Source organism: Saccopteryx leptura, chromosome 3, assembly GCF_036850995.1.
Source record: "Saccopteryx leptura isolate mSacLep1 chromosome 3, mSacLep1_pri_phased_curated, whole genome shotgun sequence".
Taxonomy (NCBI): Eukaryota; Metazoa; Chordata; class Mammalia; order Chiroptera; family Emballonuridae; genus Saccopteryx; species Saccopteryx leptura.
Window position 1 is genome coordinate 164,437,916 of NC_089505.1, and position 17,794 is coordinate 164,455,709.

At 39.7% G+C, this 17,794-nt stretch overlaps 1 protein-coding gene across 5 annotated transcripts in view; it reads right to left on the reverse strand.

The window, feature by feature from the left end:
• The window catches only part of KYAT3 (kynurenine aminotransferase 3), a 65,592-nt gene that overhangs the window by 33,061 nt on the left and 14,737 nt on the right, over window positions 1-17,794 (reverse strand). For all 5 annotated transcript variants that reach the window (XM_066376735.1, XM_066376733.1, XM_066376734.1 and 2 more), the window contains 3 exons: window positions 8,775-8,833; window positions 7,538-7,682; window positions 4,161-4,310 (listed from right to left, as the gene is read on the reverse strand). In XM_066376735.1, the coding sequence (XP_066232832.1) occupies window positions 4,161-4,310; window positions 7,538-7,682; window positions 8,775-8,830 (351 nt within the window). In that variant the 5' untranslated portion in view covers window positions 8,831-8,833. The remainder of the gene's footprint in view (window positions 1-4,160; window positions 4,311-7,537; window positions 7,683-8,774; window positions 8,834-17,794) is intronic.

The window sequence follows — 17,794 nt, forward strand, 5'->3', positions numbered from 1 at the left end:
AGCAAAAGGGGGAGGGGAGAAATAGAGAAGCAGATGGGCACCTCTCCGGTGTGCCCTGACTGGGAATCAAACCCGGGACATCCTCATGCCTGCCTGATGCTCTACCACTGAGCCAGCCAACCATCTAGGGACTCTAATTAAACTTTTTAATTTATTTTTTATTTTTTTAAGTGAGAGGAGGGGAGATAGACTCCCACATGCGTCCCAATCAGGATCCACCCAACAATCCCAGTCTGGGGCTGATGCTTGAATCAACCAAGGTATCCTCAGTGCCTGAGGCCAATGCTCGAACCAAATGAGCATCTTTAGAGCCTGGGGGCTGACACTTGAACCAACTGAGCCACTGACTGAAAGAGGGGAAGAGAGAGAGAAGGGGGAGAGAAGCAGATGGTTGCTTCACATGTGTGCCTTGACCAGGAATTGAACCTGGATGTCTGCATGCTAGGCCAATGCTTTATCCACTGAGCCAACTGGCCAGGGCCAAGACATTTCCCTTTTCTCAAAAGCATTCTGAAACAAGAGTGCATGTAGAGAGACCAGTCAGGATGCGATTGTTATAGTCTGATCCCTCATTTCCCCTCCAAGTGATTTGTATCTGCATTTTATCTTTTTTCCTAGTCCTTGGAATGGGCTCCTGGTCCCTTTGCCCTTGCATGCTCTCCTTCAATCATTCATGGGCTGGTTTTCAGGTCAGTGGGTCAATCCAGGCAGACCAGTCAGTGTCCTTCCCACAATCTGTCAGCCTGGATCTAGCTAGTGTCCTAATTTTTTGCTTTTCTATAAAGAGAGTTTGAACATATAGATAATATATAACCATTATATACAGTTTTTATTTCTACCTTTTTTAAATCTAGCAATATTTCACAAAAATTTCCTATTATTGTAGTTTCAATATTTTTAATTTTTTGTCATTTTCTGAAGTGAGAAGCAGGGAGGCAAAGAGACAGACTCCCACATATGCTTGACCAGGATCCACCTGGCAAGCCCACTAGGGGGCGATGCTCTGCCCTTCTGGGGCTTTGTTGCAACCGGAGCGAATTCTAGCGCCCAAGGTAGAGGCCATAGAGCCATCCTCAGTGCCCGGGTGAACTTTGCTCCAATGGAGCCTTTGCTGCGGGAGGGGAAGAGAGAGATAGAAAGAAAGGAGAGGGGGAAGGGAGGAGAGGTAGATGGGTGCTTCTATGTGCCCTGGTCAGGAATCGAACCCAGGACTTCCACACGCCAGGTCAACGCTCTACCACTGAACCAACCGGCTAGGGCCTTAATATTTTTTTATTTTAAAAAAGTATTTGCCCTGGCCAGTTGGCTCAGTGGTAGAGCGTCGGCCTGGTGTGCAGAAGTACCAGGTTTGATTCCCGGCCAGGGCACACAGGAGAAGCGCCCATCTGCTTCTCCACCCCTCCCCCTCTCCTTCCTCTGTCTCTCTCTTCCCCTCCCGCAGCGGAGGCTCCATTGGAGCAAAGATGGCCAGGGCGCTGGGGATGGCTCCTTGGCCTCTGCCCCAGGCACTAAAGTAGCTCTGGTCGCGGCAGAGCGATGCCCCGGAGGGGCAGAGCATCGCCCCCTGGTGGGCAGAGCGTCGCCCCCTGGTGGGCGTGCCGGGTGGATCCCGGTCGGGCGCACGCAGGAGTCTGTCTGACTGTCTCTCCCCGTTTCTAGCTTCAGAAAAATACAAAAAAAAAAAAATATTTGAGAGCCTACTGAATTCTAGAATAAATTTCTTATCATTTGCTTGTATAAATAACAATACCATGTCCACTTGTGAGTATGCATACATTCTCTATTTTTAAATAGTTTGCCAAATAAATTCAGATGATTGCTATTGCTAGATTAAAGGGTATAAACATCTCTTTTTTAATTTTAATTTTTAAAATTTTAAAATTCATTTTAAAGGAGACAGAGAGAGAGAGAGAGAAAGGGGGGAGGAGCAGGGAGCATCAACTCCCATATGTGCCTTGACCCGGTAAGCCCAGGGTTTTGAACTGGTGACCTCAGTGTTCCAGGTTGACGCTTTATCCACTGCGCTACCACAGGTCAGGCCAGTATAAACATCTTTATGGTACTTCCTATATATAGCCAAACTGCTTTTGAAAAATCTGGCAACCACAATTTATAATTTCACAAGTCAACAGTAAGTTGTCTCATTTAACTTTTTGTTATGTTAGATGGTCCCTAATTATTGTTCTAAATTTGCCCTTTTTTACTGTTTGTATTTCCTATGACATAAAATACCTGTTATAAGCCTTTTTCTTTGGAGTCAAAAGAGGCCCTTACATTCTAAAGCCCTTGTGTTTGTACTAGTCATTCAACTCTCATTGTGTACCTGGGCTATGTTAGGTATCAGGTATTGTGAAGGACAAAGAAATGAAACTGAAACTGATCTTTCCCTCAAGTGGACTGCAAGTTTTTGATTAGTCTGTGAAATTCTCAGGAACTGAGAGGACCTGTCTTTGTAACCCTGGTGAGAAACACAGCACCTGATATAGAGGGAGAACTCAGAAAAGGCAACTACATTGGGAGGCGGGGAGGTAGAAGTGACAGAATGTACTTGACACTCTTCATGGTGATTTCTTCACTTTTATGATGGCACTAACTCCCCTTCCTTTTTGGAGAATACTTATTGATCACCCACTATTTTACAACAATAAGCCAGTTCTTCTGGAGCTCTCATTCTACTGAGGGAGACTTATAATAAACAAGAAAACAAGAAGTAAATGAAATAATTTCAGATAATAATCAATGTTACAAAGGCAATAAAATAGGTCAACATGATAGAAAGTGATGTGTGGATTCAGGATATTAGATAAAGTGATCAGGGAAAAAAGACTGGAGAAGAGAAGGCCAAGGGCTGAGCCTCGGGTCCTCCACCAAGAGAAGAAGAGTGCAGAGAAGAAGCAACAAAGGATTACAACATCCAAGAATGAGGCAAAATTTCAACTACGTTATAGGACTAAAGGAGATTTTTTATATGAAAGTATAACTATACTTTCTTAATATGTTCCCTTTAGCTTATTGTCTGGCGTAGTACAGGGAATTTGAGATATAAAACAGTATAACTCAAAGTAATAGTGATTTTTGTTTGTTTGTTTTTGATGAAAACAGTACAGAGAAAGTGCCATGAGAGTTCAAAGAAAGAAATGAACAATATAGATCACGGTATTTGTTCTTCAGACCTAGCTTAGGCAATGCCTCCCTGGGGCTTTCCAGACCTACACTGGAAGAGTTGATCACTTCTCTTTGTCAGTACCATAACTTACACTTTCTCACCACTGACAATCCTACTGCATTCCTCTTAATTTGTTTACAAGTCTATCTCCTCTACTAGACAGACTCACTTCCATGTGTAAACTGCCTTTTAAAAATCTTTTCTCCCACAGTGCCTAGCATAGAGGAGAGCCTCAATAAGTTTTGATTAAATGAAAGAGGTCAGGAAATCCTGAAGGAGGGGTATTGGAATGATAATGGGGAAATAGGGGTGGAACTGATTGGGCTCAGTGCCAAAGTGGGTCTTATATCACAGGACTGAATAACAGGAAAGCTCAACCTTCTTGTTATACATTCCTTATCCTATGCTGCTAACAATATTGGGCACCAAAGGACAGTGACCTAATACTCGTTCATTGAGTTTAGATGAAAGGTTATTTTAGCAGTAAAAACTAAGATTAATTTTCCCTATCAATGCTAGCCCCTTCCACCTGTCCTTATCTAAATAAGCTGTAAAAATAAGAATAAAATATGTGCAACAAAATGGATGCATCTCACAGACAAAACAAAATAAGCCAGATTCAAAAATACATAGTATATTATTCATTAGATCAAGTTAAAGAGCAGGTGATAGGAGACAGAAGGGTGGGTATTTCTGGGAGAATACAGACTAGGAAGGGGCAAAGGTGTGCTGGAAATGTATTATACCCTCATCTGGTTTGTGGTTATAAGGAGATATATACACACACATATCTAGATAGGTAGATACATATATATTTATATATGCACACACATATGTAAAAATTTATTGAGCTGTACATTTAAGATTTGTGAAATTTACTGCACATGCATTATATTTCAAAAATAACTGAAAATAAAAAAGAATATAAAAGATTCAGAGGCAGGACAAAGGATAAGGATGAATACAGGTAACATCATAATGTTAACAAACTTACTTCATCTCCCTCATCAATTAATCCTTGAATGGCATTAAAAAGAGACCCATATGCTCCTACTGTCACAAGGATTTCTTTATTTGGATCAATCTGATTTTGATAAAACTTTCCATATAAGCAGGCCAGAGCTTTCACAAGTGATGGATGGCCCTGTTGAACAAAAAGAAAAAAGCTTTGAATTATGGTTCAAAACCCCAACTTCTTTGAACTGATTTAGCTCTAAAATATAAGAATTTTTAAAATTGGGGTTTTATAATAATCCAAAGGTTTGTAGTTTTAATTGGCAGTTAATTAAAAAGGATTTTTTCCTATATTCAAAGGGATCCTACATGAATAGCCATAAAGATTTGTTAATGATTAAAATCTTCCCATAGAATGACTGATTTTAGAATACAAAATTTCAAATTATTTGCTTTTAAATATTGGCTTCAACATCAAATATATTTTTGACAGTACATTTTGATAGTAGATCACATTTAATTACTTTATTTTGACAGTAATGAAATCATATTGAATAAAGTTAGGGTTTTTTTTCCCTCAGCTGAAATCAGCCAAAAACTGGCATTAACTACATATTCTTTAATTCTGGTCTTCCAAGTTTCAGGAAAAAATATTATTGCAAGCAATGGACTAAGGAGAGGGAAAAAACAATTTTATCAAAGAAATACACATTAGTGTTTATGTGCTGACAGCAAATGTGAGGAAGCAGCAGAACGTCATTCACACCGACAGCCAGGACAGCAGTAGTCACCAGGAGAACTTGAACAGAGGGCTGAGGGGACCCAGTCTGAGATGGGTGAGGGCTGACTTCTTGAGTATCTCCTGCTCCATCTTCTCTTCCATGTTCAGTTCCCTTCTCTCCTTCTTTGGCTTTTCCCTCCTTTTTACTCTCCTTGTATTTTTAGGAATCAAAGTTAATATTTATTGTTTTCTATCCAGCAACTACTTTATTATTATTTTTTTTGCTTTTGGGGAACCACCCTGACATTTGTCACTTGTGAGTGAGTGTCCAAGTGCAGGTAATAATATGCTTTTGTTTGGAAAGCACGTGCGCGCCAGAGGAATAAACTAGTCAGGATGCAGGACAGGAAGCTGGTTGGATATACTTCTGGTTTGTGAAAAGGGCCTTAGGCTCCTTGTAAGTAGTCCACTCTAGTTCAAATGAAGAAAAGGAGACATTTTTTTGATTAAAGATGCATTTACTTGTCACTTCTTTATTCCTTTCAGAATACTGGCTAGTATGTCCCAGACCCTCACTTAGTTAAAATGAATAAAAACAAAGTTATAGTACATTTTTCATACTTTGCAATTAGGAGATATTATAATATTAGAGAAATTGGGTAAAATTAATACTAGAGGAGATAACAGAACATAGGTAGTAAACTAAAAAACAATAACGAGAGAGACCACATAAATTCAAGCTCAGAAAATATACATGAATTGTGGAAAGAACAAGAGAAGGTTGTCTGTCACCAGTTCCAGAAATCCAACATTTCCTTTGAATTTTATTTTAATACCAGGTCTAACAAATTCTAGCAAGGGAGATTTGAAAGCAATTATAAACACTAAACATCTTTTCTTAGCATGATAAGGGTCTGTTTTTTTCTTTTTCTTTTCATTTTTTAGTGAAGTGAGATGCAGGGAGGTAGAGAAACAGATTTCTGCATGTGCCCCAATCAGGATCCACTTGGCAAGCCCCCTACAGGGCGACGTTCCGTCCATCTAGGGCCACTGCTCTGGTGTTGGCAACCGAGCCATCTCAGTGCCTGAGGGGAGGCCATGGAGCCATCTTCAGTGCCCGGGGCCAACTTGCTTGAACCAGTCAAGCCATGGCTGCGGGAGCGGAAGAGAGAGTGGGAAGAAAGAAGGGGAAAGGTGGAGAAGCAGATGGTTCCGTCTGTGTGCCTTGACTGGGAATTGAACCTGGGACTTCCACATGCTGGGCTGACTGATGGCTCTACTGCTGAGCCAACTGGCCAGGGCCTAGACTGTGTTTTAAAATAATTTTAATTATAAAAATAAATTCATGCTTCATATAACAATTAAACTAGGCCTTCCCCTGAGGTGACTAATGTCCTCAGCCTGGTGATAGTGTAACACCATTCCCAGTGCTTATACCAATATAAAAACATGTATACATATATACTTACATATGTTAACAAAAACTGGAAAATAAGTAAATGAATGGGCATGATTATGTTTTTAATAAAACCTTATTTAAAATAGCAGAAATACACCAGTTTCAGCTACAGTCCATAGCTTGATAAACTTTGCTATGAATCAATTTAGGAAGAATTGCCACTTTAATAATATTTAATCTTCTAATCCATGAATATCATATAACACTCCTTTTATTTTAGTATTATTTAATTTCTTTTATGAATGTATTATAGTTTTCAGTGCACAGATTTTATGTTTATTTAAAAAATTCAATTCTCAATATTTCATGGTTTTAGATGCTATTTCAAATGGTATTTAATTTTATTTTTTTACTTTCTAACTGTTCATTTTTAGTATATAGAAATACAATAAATTTTTGTATATTGGCCTGGTGTCCTACAACCTTACTAATTCACTCAATAGATGTAGTATTATTTTATCTTTTGTTTTGTTTTTGTGGAATGTAGGAAATCTCTGGATATCCTGGGCTTTTTTTCTTTTCTTTTCTTTTCTTTTACAGGGACAGAGAGAGTCAGGGAGAGGAATAGATAGGGACAGACAGACAGGAACGGAGAGAGATGAGAAGCATCAATCATCAGTTTTTTGTTGTGACACTTTAGTTGTTCATTGATTGCTTTCTCATATGTGCCTTGACTGTGGGGCTACAGTAGACCGAGTAACCCCTTGCTCGAGCCAGCGATCTTGGGTCCAAGCTGGTGAGCTTTGCTCAAACCAGATGAGCCTGCGCTCAAGCTGGCGACTTCAGGGTCTCGAACCTGGGTCCTCCACATCCCAGTCCGACACTCTATCCACTGCACCACTGCCTGGCCAGGCTATGCTGGGTTTTTAATGGGCACTGGACTATAGCAAAAGAAAGTACTTAGTCAAAAATAGAAGATAATTAGGAAGCCAGTGCTGAGGCTGCATAAGTGTTAAGATGAAAGAAATACATGTCTCAAGAGAACATCCTCCCCCCTTGCCCCATAGGACCATTCTGCAACAACAGTAAAGGAAGGGCCAGGACAGGACTGTGGACGGGATGGAAGTAGCGACTGCTCATCCTAGAAGATAAGGGAAGGGGTGGGGTTCCTTGGTTATCAGGTTGGGACAGTTGTTCCCAGAAACCCAATTAAATAGAAGTGATAGAAGTATGTTCATACAAATACTATAGTATATAAAGTACAAGCTCGTGGCCTCTGTGGTGCTCCTGTACTTACAAAGCCCCGTGTATACTGATTCAGGCTATCAACTGCTGCGATCTTCGATAATTCTTCCTTCACATATTGAGGAGGGGATATATCTGGGAGGCCTTGGCCAAGATTTACAACAGAGGGGTCTGCAGCCAACTTGGTAAATTCAATCCTAAAATAAAAAAAATACTATTATTAATAAGCACTATAAATACAAAGCTAACTTTTTATTTCCCATAACCTTACTATAAAACTGAAAAATAAGACCTGGCTTCGTCAATCAGGTTTTTTTTTAATTTTTTTATTTATTTTTATTTTTTTAATTCATTTTAGAGAGGAGAGGGAGAGACAGAGAGAGAGAAGGGGGGGAGGAGCTGGAACTCCCATATGTGCCTTGACCAGGCAAGCCCAGGGTTTTGAACCGGTGACCTCAGCATTTCCAGGTCAACGCTTTATCCACTGCGCCACCACAGGTCAGGCCTCAATCAGGTTTTTAAAAAATATGAGTTCTCAACAGAAATTTTACCACCTACAAAATGATTTCACTTAATAAAATGATAGCTGAACAAATAAACTTAATGCTTCTTACAAATCTCTATTCCATGATACCCATATTTTAATCATATAGATATTTTTCTTAATCATCCCAGCCCTGCTAGGTTCTCTTATCAACCATTAGAGCCTAGAGCTAATAAGGGAAGTTCATGGATTAGAACAGGGGTCGGGAACCCATGGCTTGAGAGCCAGATGTGGCTCTTTGGATGGCTGCATCTGGCTCGCAGACAAATCTTTAATAAAAAAAAATAACATTAAAAATATAAAACATTCTCATGTATTACAATCCATTCATTTCCTACTGCTCATGTTCATGGTTACGGGTGGCTGGAGCCAATCACAGCTGTCCTCTGGGACAACACCAAATTTTTATCAGATAATGTGTAACATACACGGGTCGTTGTATGGCTCTCATGGAATTACATTTTAAAATATGTGGCGTTCATGGCTCTCTCAGCCAAAAGGGTTCCCAAACCTGGATTAGAAGGAAATTTCCACGAGGGTATCAACCACATTTGTCTGTTCTCAGCCTATTGTCAGAGCCTAGCACAGGTGCTGGCACATTTGCTAAATGAATAAATCAGTGTATGGATTATTAATTTCCATTTCCATTTAATGAATGAGTTAAAATAAGTTGATTTATTTATAGACTACAGTGTAGAAAAAGTATAACTCACCAAATTATTATTGTTAATTCTAAGGTACTCACCACACATTACTATCAAGGCCTTCAATTCGTTTTGCATTTTTAAATTTCAAAGACATTTTCTGAAAGGTATAAATATGAAAAGGATGTTTAACTTTCTTTAATAAAAATTCAAAAATGCCAGAAAATCATGGGTAACTCTTTACCCTATTGTCAACCTGGAAAAAACAGTACTGTAAACGCTAGACTCCCAATAAAAATTTCTGAAGAGAAGTTCAACTCCCACCTCCTCTCTTAAGGAGTGCTTTTTCTTACAAATTTTAGATGCTTATTTTCTCACATAAGAACCAAGATATCATACTTGCCTAAAAAATAAATCAGTTTAAAGATGTGAAATGTAGCAAAGAGAGTAATAACGACACTAAAAAATTAAGTTTAAAAAATATTTTTAGTCGGAAGGTCATTTAAGGTGAGATGTACTAACAGCTTCACAAGTAAGTTTCTTCTATGGGCAGGGATCCCCAAACTTTTTACACAGGGGCCAGTTCACTGTCCCTCAGACCGTTGGAGGGCCGGACTATAAAAAAAACTATGAACAAATCCCTATGTACACTGCACATATCTTATTTTAAAGTAATAAAACAAAACGGGAACAAATAGAATATTTAAAATAAAGAACAAGTCAATTTAAATCAATAAACTGATCAGTATTTCAATGGGAACTATGGGCCTGCTTTTGGCTAATGAGATGGTCAATGTCCGGTTCCATATTTGTCACTGCTAGCCGTAACAAGTGATATGATGTGCTTCTGGAGCTGTGATGCCTGAGTCCCGTGTCACCGGAAGTAGTACTGCACGTGAGCGATGCTGCTTTCTGCGATGCTGCCAAATACAGTACTCCAGGAGCACAGGATGCGAATGCATCTCCCAGTTTCTGTAGGATGATGTGGCAGCATGTGCACATGCGCAGATGATGACGTAACACCGTGTATACAGCGGAGCAGCCCATGGCCATGACAGTCGAGATGTGGATGGTACAGAGGAAAGTTCAGTGTGTTCTGTGGCTCGCTAAATTCGAATCTGTGACCAAAGTGCAACGTGAATATTGGTGCGTTTATAACGAAGTGCCACCACATAGGAATAACATTACTCAGTGGGATAAGCAGTTGAAGGAAACCGGCAGTTTGGTGGAGAAACCCCGTTCTGGTAGGCCATCAGTCAGTGATGAGTCTGTAGAGGCTATATGGGATAGCTACCTAAGGACCCCTAAAAAATCTGGGCATGAGCCCACATCGAACTGCACTGAATAGGTATGAAACTGGGAGAGTTTTCCTTTTATTTGGTGCAGATTTCACATTTCTATCGTCTTTTGTTGCTTTCCTGTGACCAGTCAAAAGTGCACCATGACTTTACGGACACACTGTATACTAGATCAGTTCTACTTTAAGCAGGCTAGGGATGTCACAGAAAAATATTCAAAGTTAAAATTATAGTACAGCATACAATTTTTAGTTCTTTAGATGCTAGAATTAAGTTTATACTATCAAAAGCATTCAATTAGCTTTGAGTTCATTGTTAACAAGCTGCTGAAAATTAAAAAAATGAATGGCAGCATATTTGCAAAGATTATCCTAATAGAATATTAATTTTAATTTAATCTGTGGGGAAGATAATGATAAGGACTATTAAATAGACCATTGTTCTCATTCTATTCCCAATAATGGAGGCCAAGAAAAATACCTTTTTACTCTTATTTTTAATCTTTGAAACTCCAGTGAAGTAAATCACATGCAAATTCTCCTGAGGTTAATGTGTCTTCCAGAATAGCAATATGATTAAGTACCCACCTGAACAAAATGCTATTCTAAGACTATAATTATAAAACTAAAAAGTCCCAGAATGATAGATAGAAAAAGTTTAATAATTGTCTTTTGCCACCTCTAAAAATGTTTAAAACTTAATGGTTAATTCAATATGTGACTATAAACACAAAGTACAGATTCATATATTAAAAAGTGAGCACAATTTGCAGTAGATGATTTTGATACAAAGTCCAATTTTACTTAAACTATTTAGAGAATCGAGGTCAAACATATTTTCAGATTTGATTTTCTTTAAAATTTGTGGCTAGAAAGCCTCCCCTCACAACTCTCCCTACCTTTGCTCCTTCCTAACTCTGTGCCTCAACCATTCCAGTATTTCAAATATTCTATGTTCTCTCTCGCTGTGGTAGGTCCATATGCAATCATCCCTCTATCCAAATTAGTCTTTCTACACCACTGTTTCTCAGCGTCTTTTTTATCAGTGCTTTCCAAAGAGGCAGTTCAGACATTTGTTCTAATCATCTCCACCGCCTTCCCCATTTAATATTAAAGAATAAAATTTTGTCACATAGAGTTGAGCTTTCCATGTTCACAAAATATTGTAATAGCTAAGGTTTATTTCATCTGCCAAGCACCAATGTTCTCACCCTTCAGGGCAATAAAATCCCTGTTGAAAATACATGTTCTATATTCAATCTAATCTCTGGTCACCACCACCCTGTCCCTGCACTTAGCTAACTCCTATTCCACCTGCCACCTTCAGTTCTCAGTTAGACTTCATTTTCTCCAGAAAGCCTTCGCCAACTCCCTAAGTCAAGGTTAGGTGCGCCTCCTATGTGCTCTTATTTCATGAGTACTTTCCAGTATTTATTACAAAACACTCTAATTTTCCTGTTTATTTGTCTGTATCCACCTTAGACTGTAAGCTCTATGAGAACAATTGCTAGCTTGTTCACTGATGCGTATCTGTATTAATCAGGTTTCTCTAGAGAAACAGAACCAATAGAATGTGCATATATACAGAGGCTTACATTAAGGAACTGGCTCATGTAATTTGTGGGGGCTGGCAAGTTTGAAAGCTGCAGAATAGTCCTGCCAGCTGGAGAACCAAGGAAGAGTTGATGCTGCAGCTTGAGTTTGAAGGGAATCTGCAGGAAGCATTCCCTCTTCCTGGAGGCAGGGGGACCTCAGTGTTTTGTATCTTAGGCCTTAAACCAGGCAACCCCAACTGGCCCCCGCTGCACTTCCGGAAGGGGCACCTCTTTCATTTGTGGTCAGTGAGAGGAGCACTGTATGTGGCGGCCCTCCAATGGTCTGAGGAACAGTGAACTGGTCCCCTGTGTAAAAAGTTTGGGGACCCCTGCTTAAATTGATTGAATCAGGCCCACCACATCAAGAAGGGTAATTGTTTTACTTAAAGTCTACTGACTTAAATGTTAATCTCATCTGAGAAATACCTTCATAAAGACATCTAAACTGGTGTTTGAACAAATCTCCAGGTGTTGTGATCTAGCTAATTTGACACATAAATTAACCGTTACGATGCCCAACATACAGTACTATGTTTATCACACAGTAAATTTTCAAAAAATATCTAGTGAATGAATGAAAAAACCCACACATTAGAAGTGAATTTACTGTGTCACTTAGCTTAAGTTAGATAGGTATAGCCTGACCTGTGGTGGTGCACTGGATAAAGTGTCAACCTAGAATGCTGAGGCTGCCGTTTGAAATCCTAGGCTTGCTTGGTCAATGCACATATGAGAAGCAACAACTACTACTAGTTGATGCTTCCTGCTCCTACCTCCCCCTCTTTCTCTCTCTCTAAAATCAATAATTAAATCTTAAAAAAAAAAAAAAAGGATAGCTTTGATGGATATAGTATTCGTGGCTTAAAGTTCCTCTCTTTCAGGACTTTAAATATTGGGGTCCACTCTCTTCTAGCTTGTAGAGTTTCTGCTGAGAAATCTGATGATAATCTAATGGGCCTTCCTATATATGTTGTATTCTTCTTTTCCCTGGCTGCCTTGAGAATTTTTTCTTTGCCGTTGGTTTGTGTCAATTTCATTATGATATGCCTTGGAGTAGGTTTGTTGGGGTTAAGAAAACTCGGAGTTCTGTTTGCTTCTTGAACTTGAGGCTTTAGTTCTTTCCACAGGCTTGGGAAGTTCTCATCTATTATTTGTTTGAGTATGTTCTCCATTCCATTTTCTCGCTCTTCTCCCTCTGATATACCTATTATTCTTATGTTATTCTTTCTGATGGAGTCAGATAATTCTTGTAGGGCTATCTCATTTTTTTTAATTTTTGAGTCTCTTTCTTCTTCTCTCTGTTGTGCCTCAAGTTGCTTGTCTTCTATTTCACTAATCCTCTCTTCTATCTGGCCTGTTCTATTAGCTAAGTTTGTTACTTCGTTTTTCAGATCGTGAATTGAGTTTTTCATCTCTGTTTGATTTGTTTTTATAGTTTCAATTTCCTTGGAAATATATTCTTTGTGTTCGTTGAGTTGTTTTCTGAGCTCCCTAAATTGCCTTTCTGTGTTTTCTTGTATATCTCGGAGGATTTTTAGGATTTCTATCTTAAATTCTCTGTCATTTAGCTCCAAGGTTTCCAATATATTAAATTTTTTCTCCATAGATTTTTCCTCATCTAGCTGTGTTACCTCTCTTTCTTTTGTATCCATGATATTCGATTTTCTCTTCCTTAATGGCATCTGAGGGCGGTTTTGTTGATAGTATTAATGAGATTTAATAAAGAATAAAAAGTTAAAAAAATAAAAAATCGAAGAGTTGTTTTTTTAAAAAAATTAATAATGAAATAAAGAAAAATAAAATAAAATAAAAATTAAAAAAAAAGGAAATTATTCCCCCCCCTCCTTTTTTCCTCTCCTCTCCTCTCCCCTCTTTCTTGAGAAAATCTTGTGGTGAACTGTGAATTATATTGTACTAAATAGAACAAACAATGTCTGTAATGGAGAGCCTGAATTGGGGAGAAGTAATAAAGGGGCAAAATAAATAAATAAATAAAAGGGTGTATGGATCCACAAAAAGCAAATAAGAAAAAAATTTGGGTCAAGAATAAAATGATTTGCTTTTAGGTGTTGGTTGACTAAGAGTTATGATGAGAGGAATAAGAGGGAAACAGGAAAATGGGGGGACAAATTAAAAAATTACTATTGTATTTAGTGGAACAAGAACTAGATAAAATGGAGAGCCAGGGATGGGAGCACTGCTAGTGTGTTAAAAAGGTGAAGTAAAAACCCCCCAAAATGCCACAAATATAAGTTTGAGTCCCAGATAAGATATTGTTCGTTATTGAGGTTTGAATGAGAGGAGACGTAAAGGAGAAAGGAAGAAACTAATATAGAGGGAGAAAAGAAAGAGAGAGAGAGAGAAAAAAAGAAGGAACCACTAAAAGAAGAAAAAAGAAAAAAGAGGAGAGAGAGAGAGAGAGAGAGAGAGTTAAGGGTTTTGGAGTGCAACCCTCATAGAGAGAAAGGAAGAGGAAAGAAAAGATAATGGGAGATGTAACACTTATGGGTAATGTAGTTCAAGGAGAGGAGAGAGTTAAGGCCGGCAGAGAGTTAAATGACCAAATTGGAGGAGGAAAAAAGATCAAGAATGAAGGTAAGAGAAACAAATGAACAAATATAATAAAATGGGATAGGTTATAAAGTCTGCAGATTATTGTTGATTTTGAGAGGTTATCTTCTTGCTTTTTCTTTTCTCTCCCTCTTCCTGGTCGGTGACTCTGTACCCCGGGTTCTGCCCCTTTGGCACACTCAGGTAGAGGTTTGCAGTTGATAAGTCTCTATGGCGATGTCGTGTATTGTGCTTCAGTCTCGTTGGCAGTCGAGGATCATTAGCATTTATAGGCTCCGCCAGTGAGAGAGTCCATGTTCCTGGAGCCTTTCTCCTAGTCTTTCCTTCCTCAATTAGTAGCCTGATAATCCAGCTATGGGGTTGCTGCTGCCTCTGCCTGGATAGTAAGAGGCTCAAAGAGCTGGCAACTCCCCACTCTATTCCCACTCAGCACAGGGCTCTGGGTGAGGCTCAGTCAGTCAGAGCTGCTAGCATAATCAGGCGGGGCTTCTGCCCAAAGACCTCTGGCTCTGCCACTCTGTGGGATAACACGGGCGCGCACTGCTGAGGCACTTGGAGGAATCTCTCGCCCACTATCTGTGCGCGCAGACCAGGATATCAGGCCGGCCGCCTCTCACTCCGAGTGAAACCCCCGCCCGCATGGAAAAGTTCCAGCATTGGAATTGACTCTCACTCCGTCCTCGAGCGTGGCTTTTTCAAGGCGCTGGAGCGGCCCGAGTTTCCACTTTTGACCCACACAAAGGCCCCTGACTCTGCCCCTCTGTGGGATAACACGGGCACGCACTGCCGAGGCACTTGGAGGAATCTCTCGCTCACTGCGCGCGCAGACCAGGATATCAGACCGGCTGCCTCACCTTCTGAGTGAAACCCCCACCCACACGGAAAAGTTCCAGCGTTGGAATTGGCTCTTGCTCCGTCCCCGTGCGCGGCTTTCCCAGGGCGCTGGGGCGGTCCGGAGATTCTGCCTTTGGCCCACACAAAGGCCTCTGACTCTGCCCCTCTGTGGGGTAACACGGGCGCCCACTCCGGAGGCACTCGGAGGAATCTCTCACTCACTCTCCATGCGCGCAGACCAGGATATCAGGCTGGCCGCCTCACCCTCTGAGTGAATCCCCCTCCCGCATGAAAAAGTTCCAGCGTTGGAATTGGCTCTCGCTCCCTACCTGTGCGCAGCTCCCTCAGGGCGCTGGGGCAGCCCGAAAATTCTGCTTTCGGCCCACACAAAGGCCTCTGACTCTGCCTCTCTGTGGGACAACACGGGCACCCACTCCCGGGGCTTTGGAAGGAATCTCTCGCCCACTATCTGCGCACGCCAACCCGGAGACCGGGGAAAATGGCTGCACCGCTTGTCTTTCTTTGTCTGGGTTTGGCGCGAGTCGTAGCTTGTATTGCCCGGGTTGCGACAGGAACAGTTTTTCCTCGGCTTGGATCTCTGTGCCACAGCCTGGTTCGGCTGTTTGTGCCGCGGCCTGGATCTATTCACCCCCTTTGCCCGCCTTAGTTTCTATATTCTCAGTTCCCAGTGAAAGCCGCCCTGTTTAGGTTAGTGAGGAAGGCGGAGCATTTCTTACTCCCTATTTCCTTCAAGGTTTGATTATATATTTAGCCAATTTTTCGCTCGATCATACCTTTGGGTGTATTGCGAAACATCTGGAGGCTCCAAGGATAGGTTTTTCTGTTTCTGGTTGAAGATCTTGTTGAGTTTTGGGGGAGATTTATCGGTATCGCTTCCTACCGCGCCATTACTGTGACGTCATCTCCGAGAAAGACAGTTACTTACAAGGGAGCTCCCACTAGACTGTTAGCTGATTTCTCAATAGAAACATTCAAAATGATGAAAAGCAAGGACCTTCAACAAAGACTACTTTATTCAGCAAAGCTATCATTTAAAAAGGAAGGAGAAAAAAAGCTTCCCAGACAAGAAAAAGCTAAAGGAGTTGTTACCACCAAACCAGTATTACAAGAAACATTAAAAGGTCTTTTTAAGAACAAAAACCAGCCTGATCGATGGTGGCACAGATAAAGTGTCAACCTGGGACACTGAGGTCCCAAGTTCAAGCCCCAAGGTCACTGGCTTGAGTTACGGCTCAACAGATCAAGGGCGGGTTGCTAGCTTGAGCGTGGGATCATTGACATAATTCTATGGTTGCTGGCTTGAACCCCACTGGCTTGAGCAAGGGGTCACTAGCTCAGTTGGAGCCCCCTGGTCAAGGCACATAAAAGAAGCAATCAGTGAACAACTAAAGTAATGCAACTACGAGTTGATGCTTGTCTCTCTCCCTTCCTGTCTCTCTCTTGCTCGCTAAAAAAAGTGAAAACAAAAACAAAACAGAGGAACAAAGTTAAAAGAAGAAAAGGGTAATAAGTACATACTTATCAATAATTACTTTAAATGTAAATGGCTTAAATGCTCCAGTCAAAAGACATAAGGTAGTTGAATAGATAAGAAAACATGACCATATATATGCTGTCTACAAGAGACCAAATTCAGAATGAAAGATATAGAGACTACAAGTAGAGGGAGGAAAAATAAATTCATGCAAATGGAAAGAAAAAAAGAAAGCTGGGGTAGCAATAACTTATATTAAACAAAACAGAGTTTAAAACAAAGACTATATAGTAAGAGACAAAGAAAGACACTTCATAATGATAAAGGAAGACATCCAACAAGATTTAAGACTTGTATATATTTATGCACCCAACATAGTGGCATCATAATATATAAAGCAAATTTGGTGGACATTAAAGGAAGAGATAGACAGTAATACAGTCATAAATAAAGTAATTAAATGTGATCTACTATCAAAATGTACTATCAAAAATATATTTGATGTTGAAGCCAATATTTATTCAAAGCAAATGATTTGAAATTTTGTATTCTAAAATCAGTCATTCTATGGGAAGTTTTTAATCATTAACAAATCTTTATGGCTATTCATGTAGGGGATTTTTAACACCCCATTAACATCAATGGGTAAATCTTCCAGACTGAAAATCAACAAGGGAATGGCGGTCTAAATGACACAATAGATCAGAAGGATATAATTGATATCTTCAGAGTATTTCACCCCAAAGCAGGAGAATATATATTCTTTTCAAGTGTACATGGAACATTTTCTAGAATAGACCACATGTTAAGAAACAAAACAGTCTTAGTAAATTTAAGATTGAAATTATATCAAGCATCTTCTCTGACCATAATAGTATGAAACTAGAAATCAATCACAAGAAAAAAAATAAAAAACACACAAAGATAAGAAGGCTCAATAACATGTCACTAAATAATAAATGGGTAAACAATCAGATCAAGAAAGAAATCAAAAGATACTTTGAAACCACGCAAAATTTATAGGACACAGTGAAAGCAGTCCTAAAAGGGAAACTCATAGCATTACAAACCTATATCAAGAAACAAGAATTAAGTCTCAAATAAACAACCTAACTTTACATTTAAAGTAACTAGAAGAACAACAAACAAAGCCCAAAGTGAGTGGAAGAAAGGAAATAATAAAAATCAAGGAGAAATAGATAAATCAGAGTCTTAAAAAACACAAAGATCAATGAAACCAAGAGCTGGTGCTTTGACAAGATAAACAAGATTCATAAACCTTTAAGCAGACTCATAAAAGAGAGAGAGAAATAAAAGAGAGAGGACCCA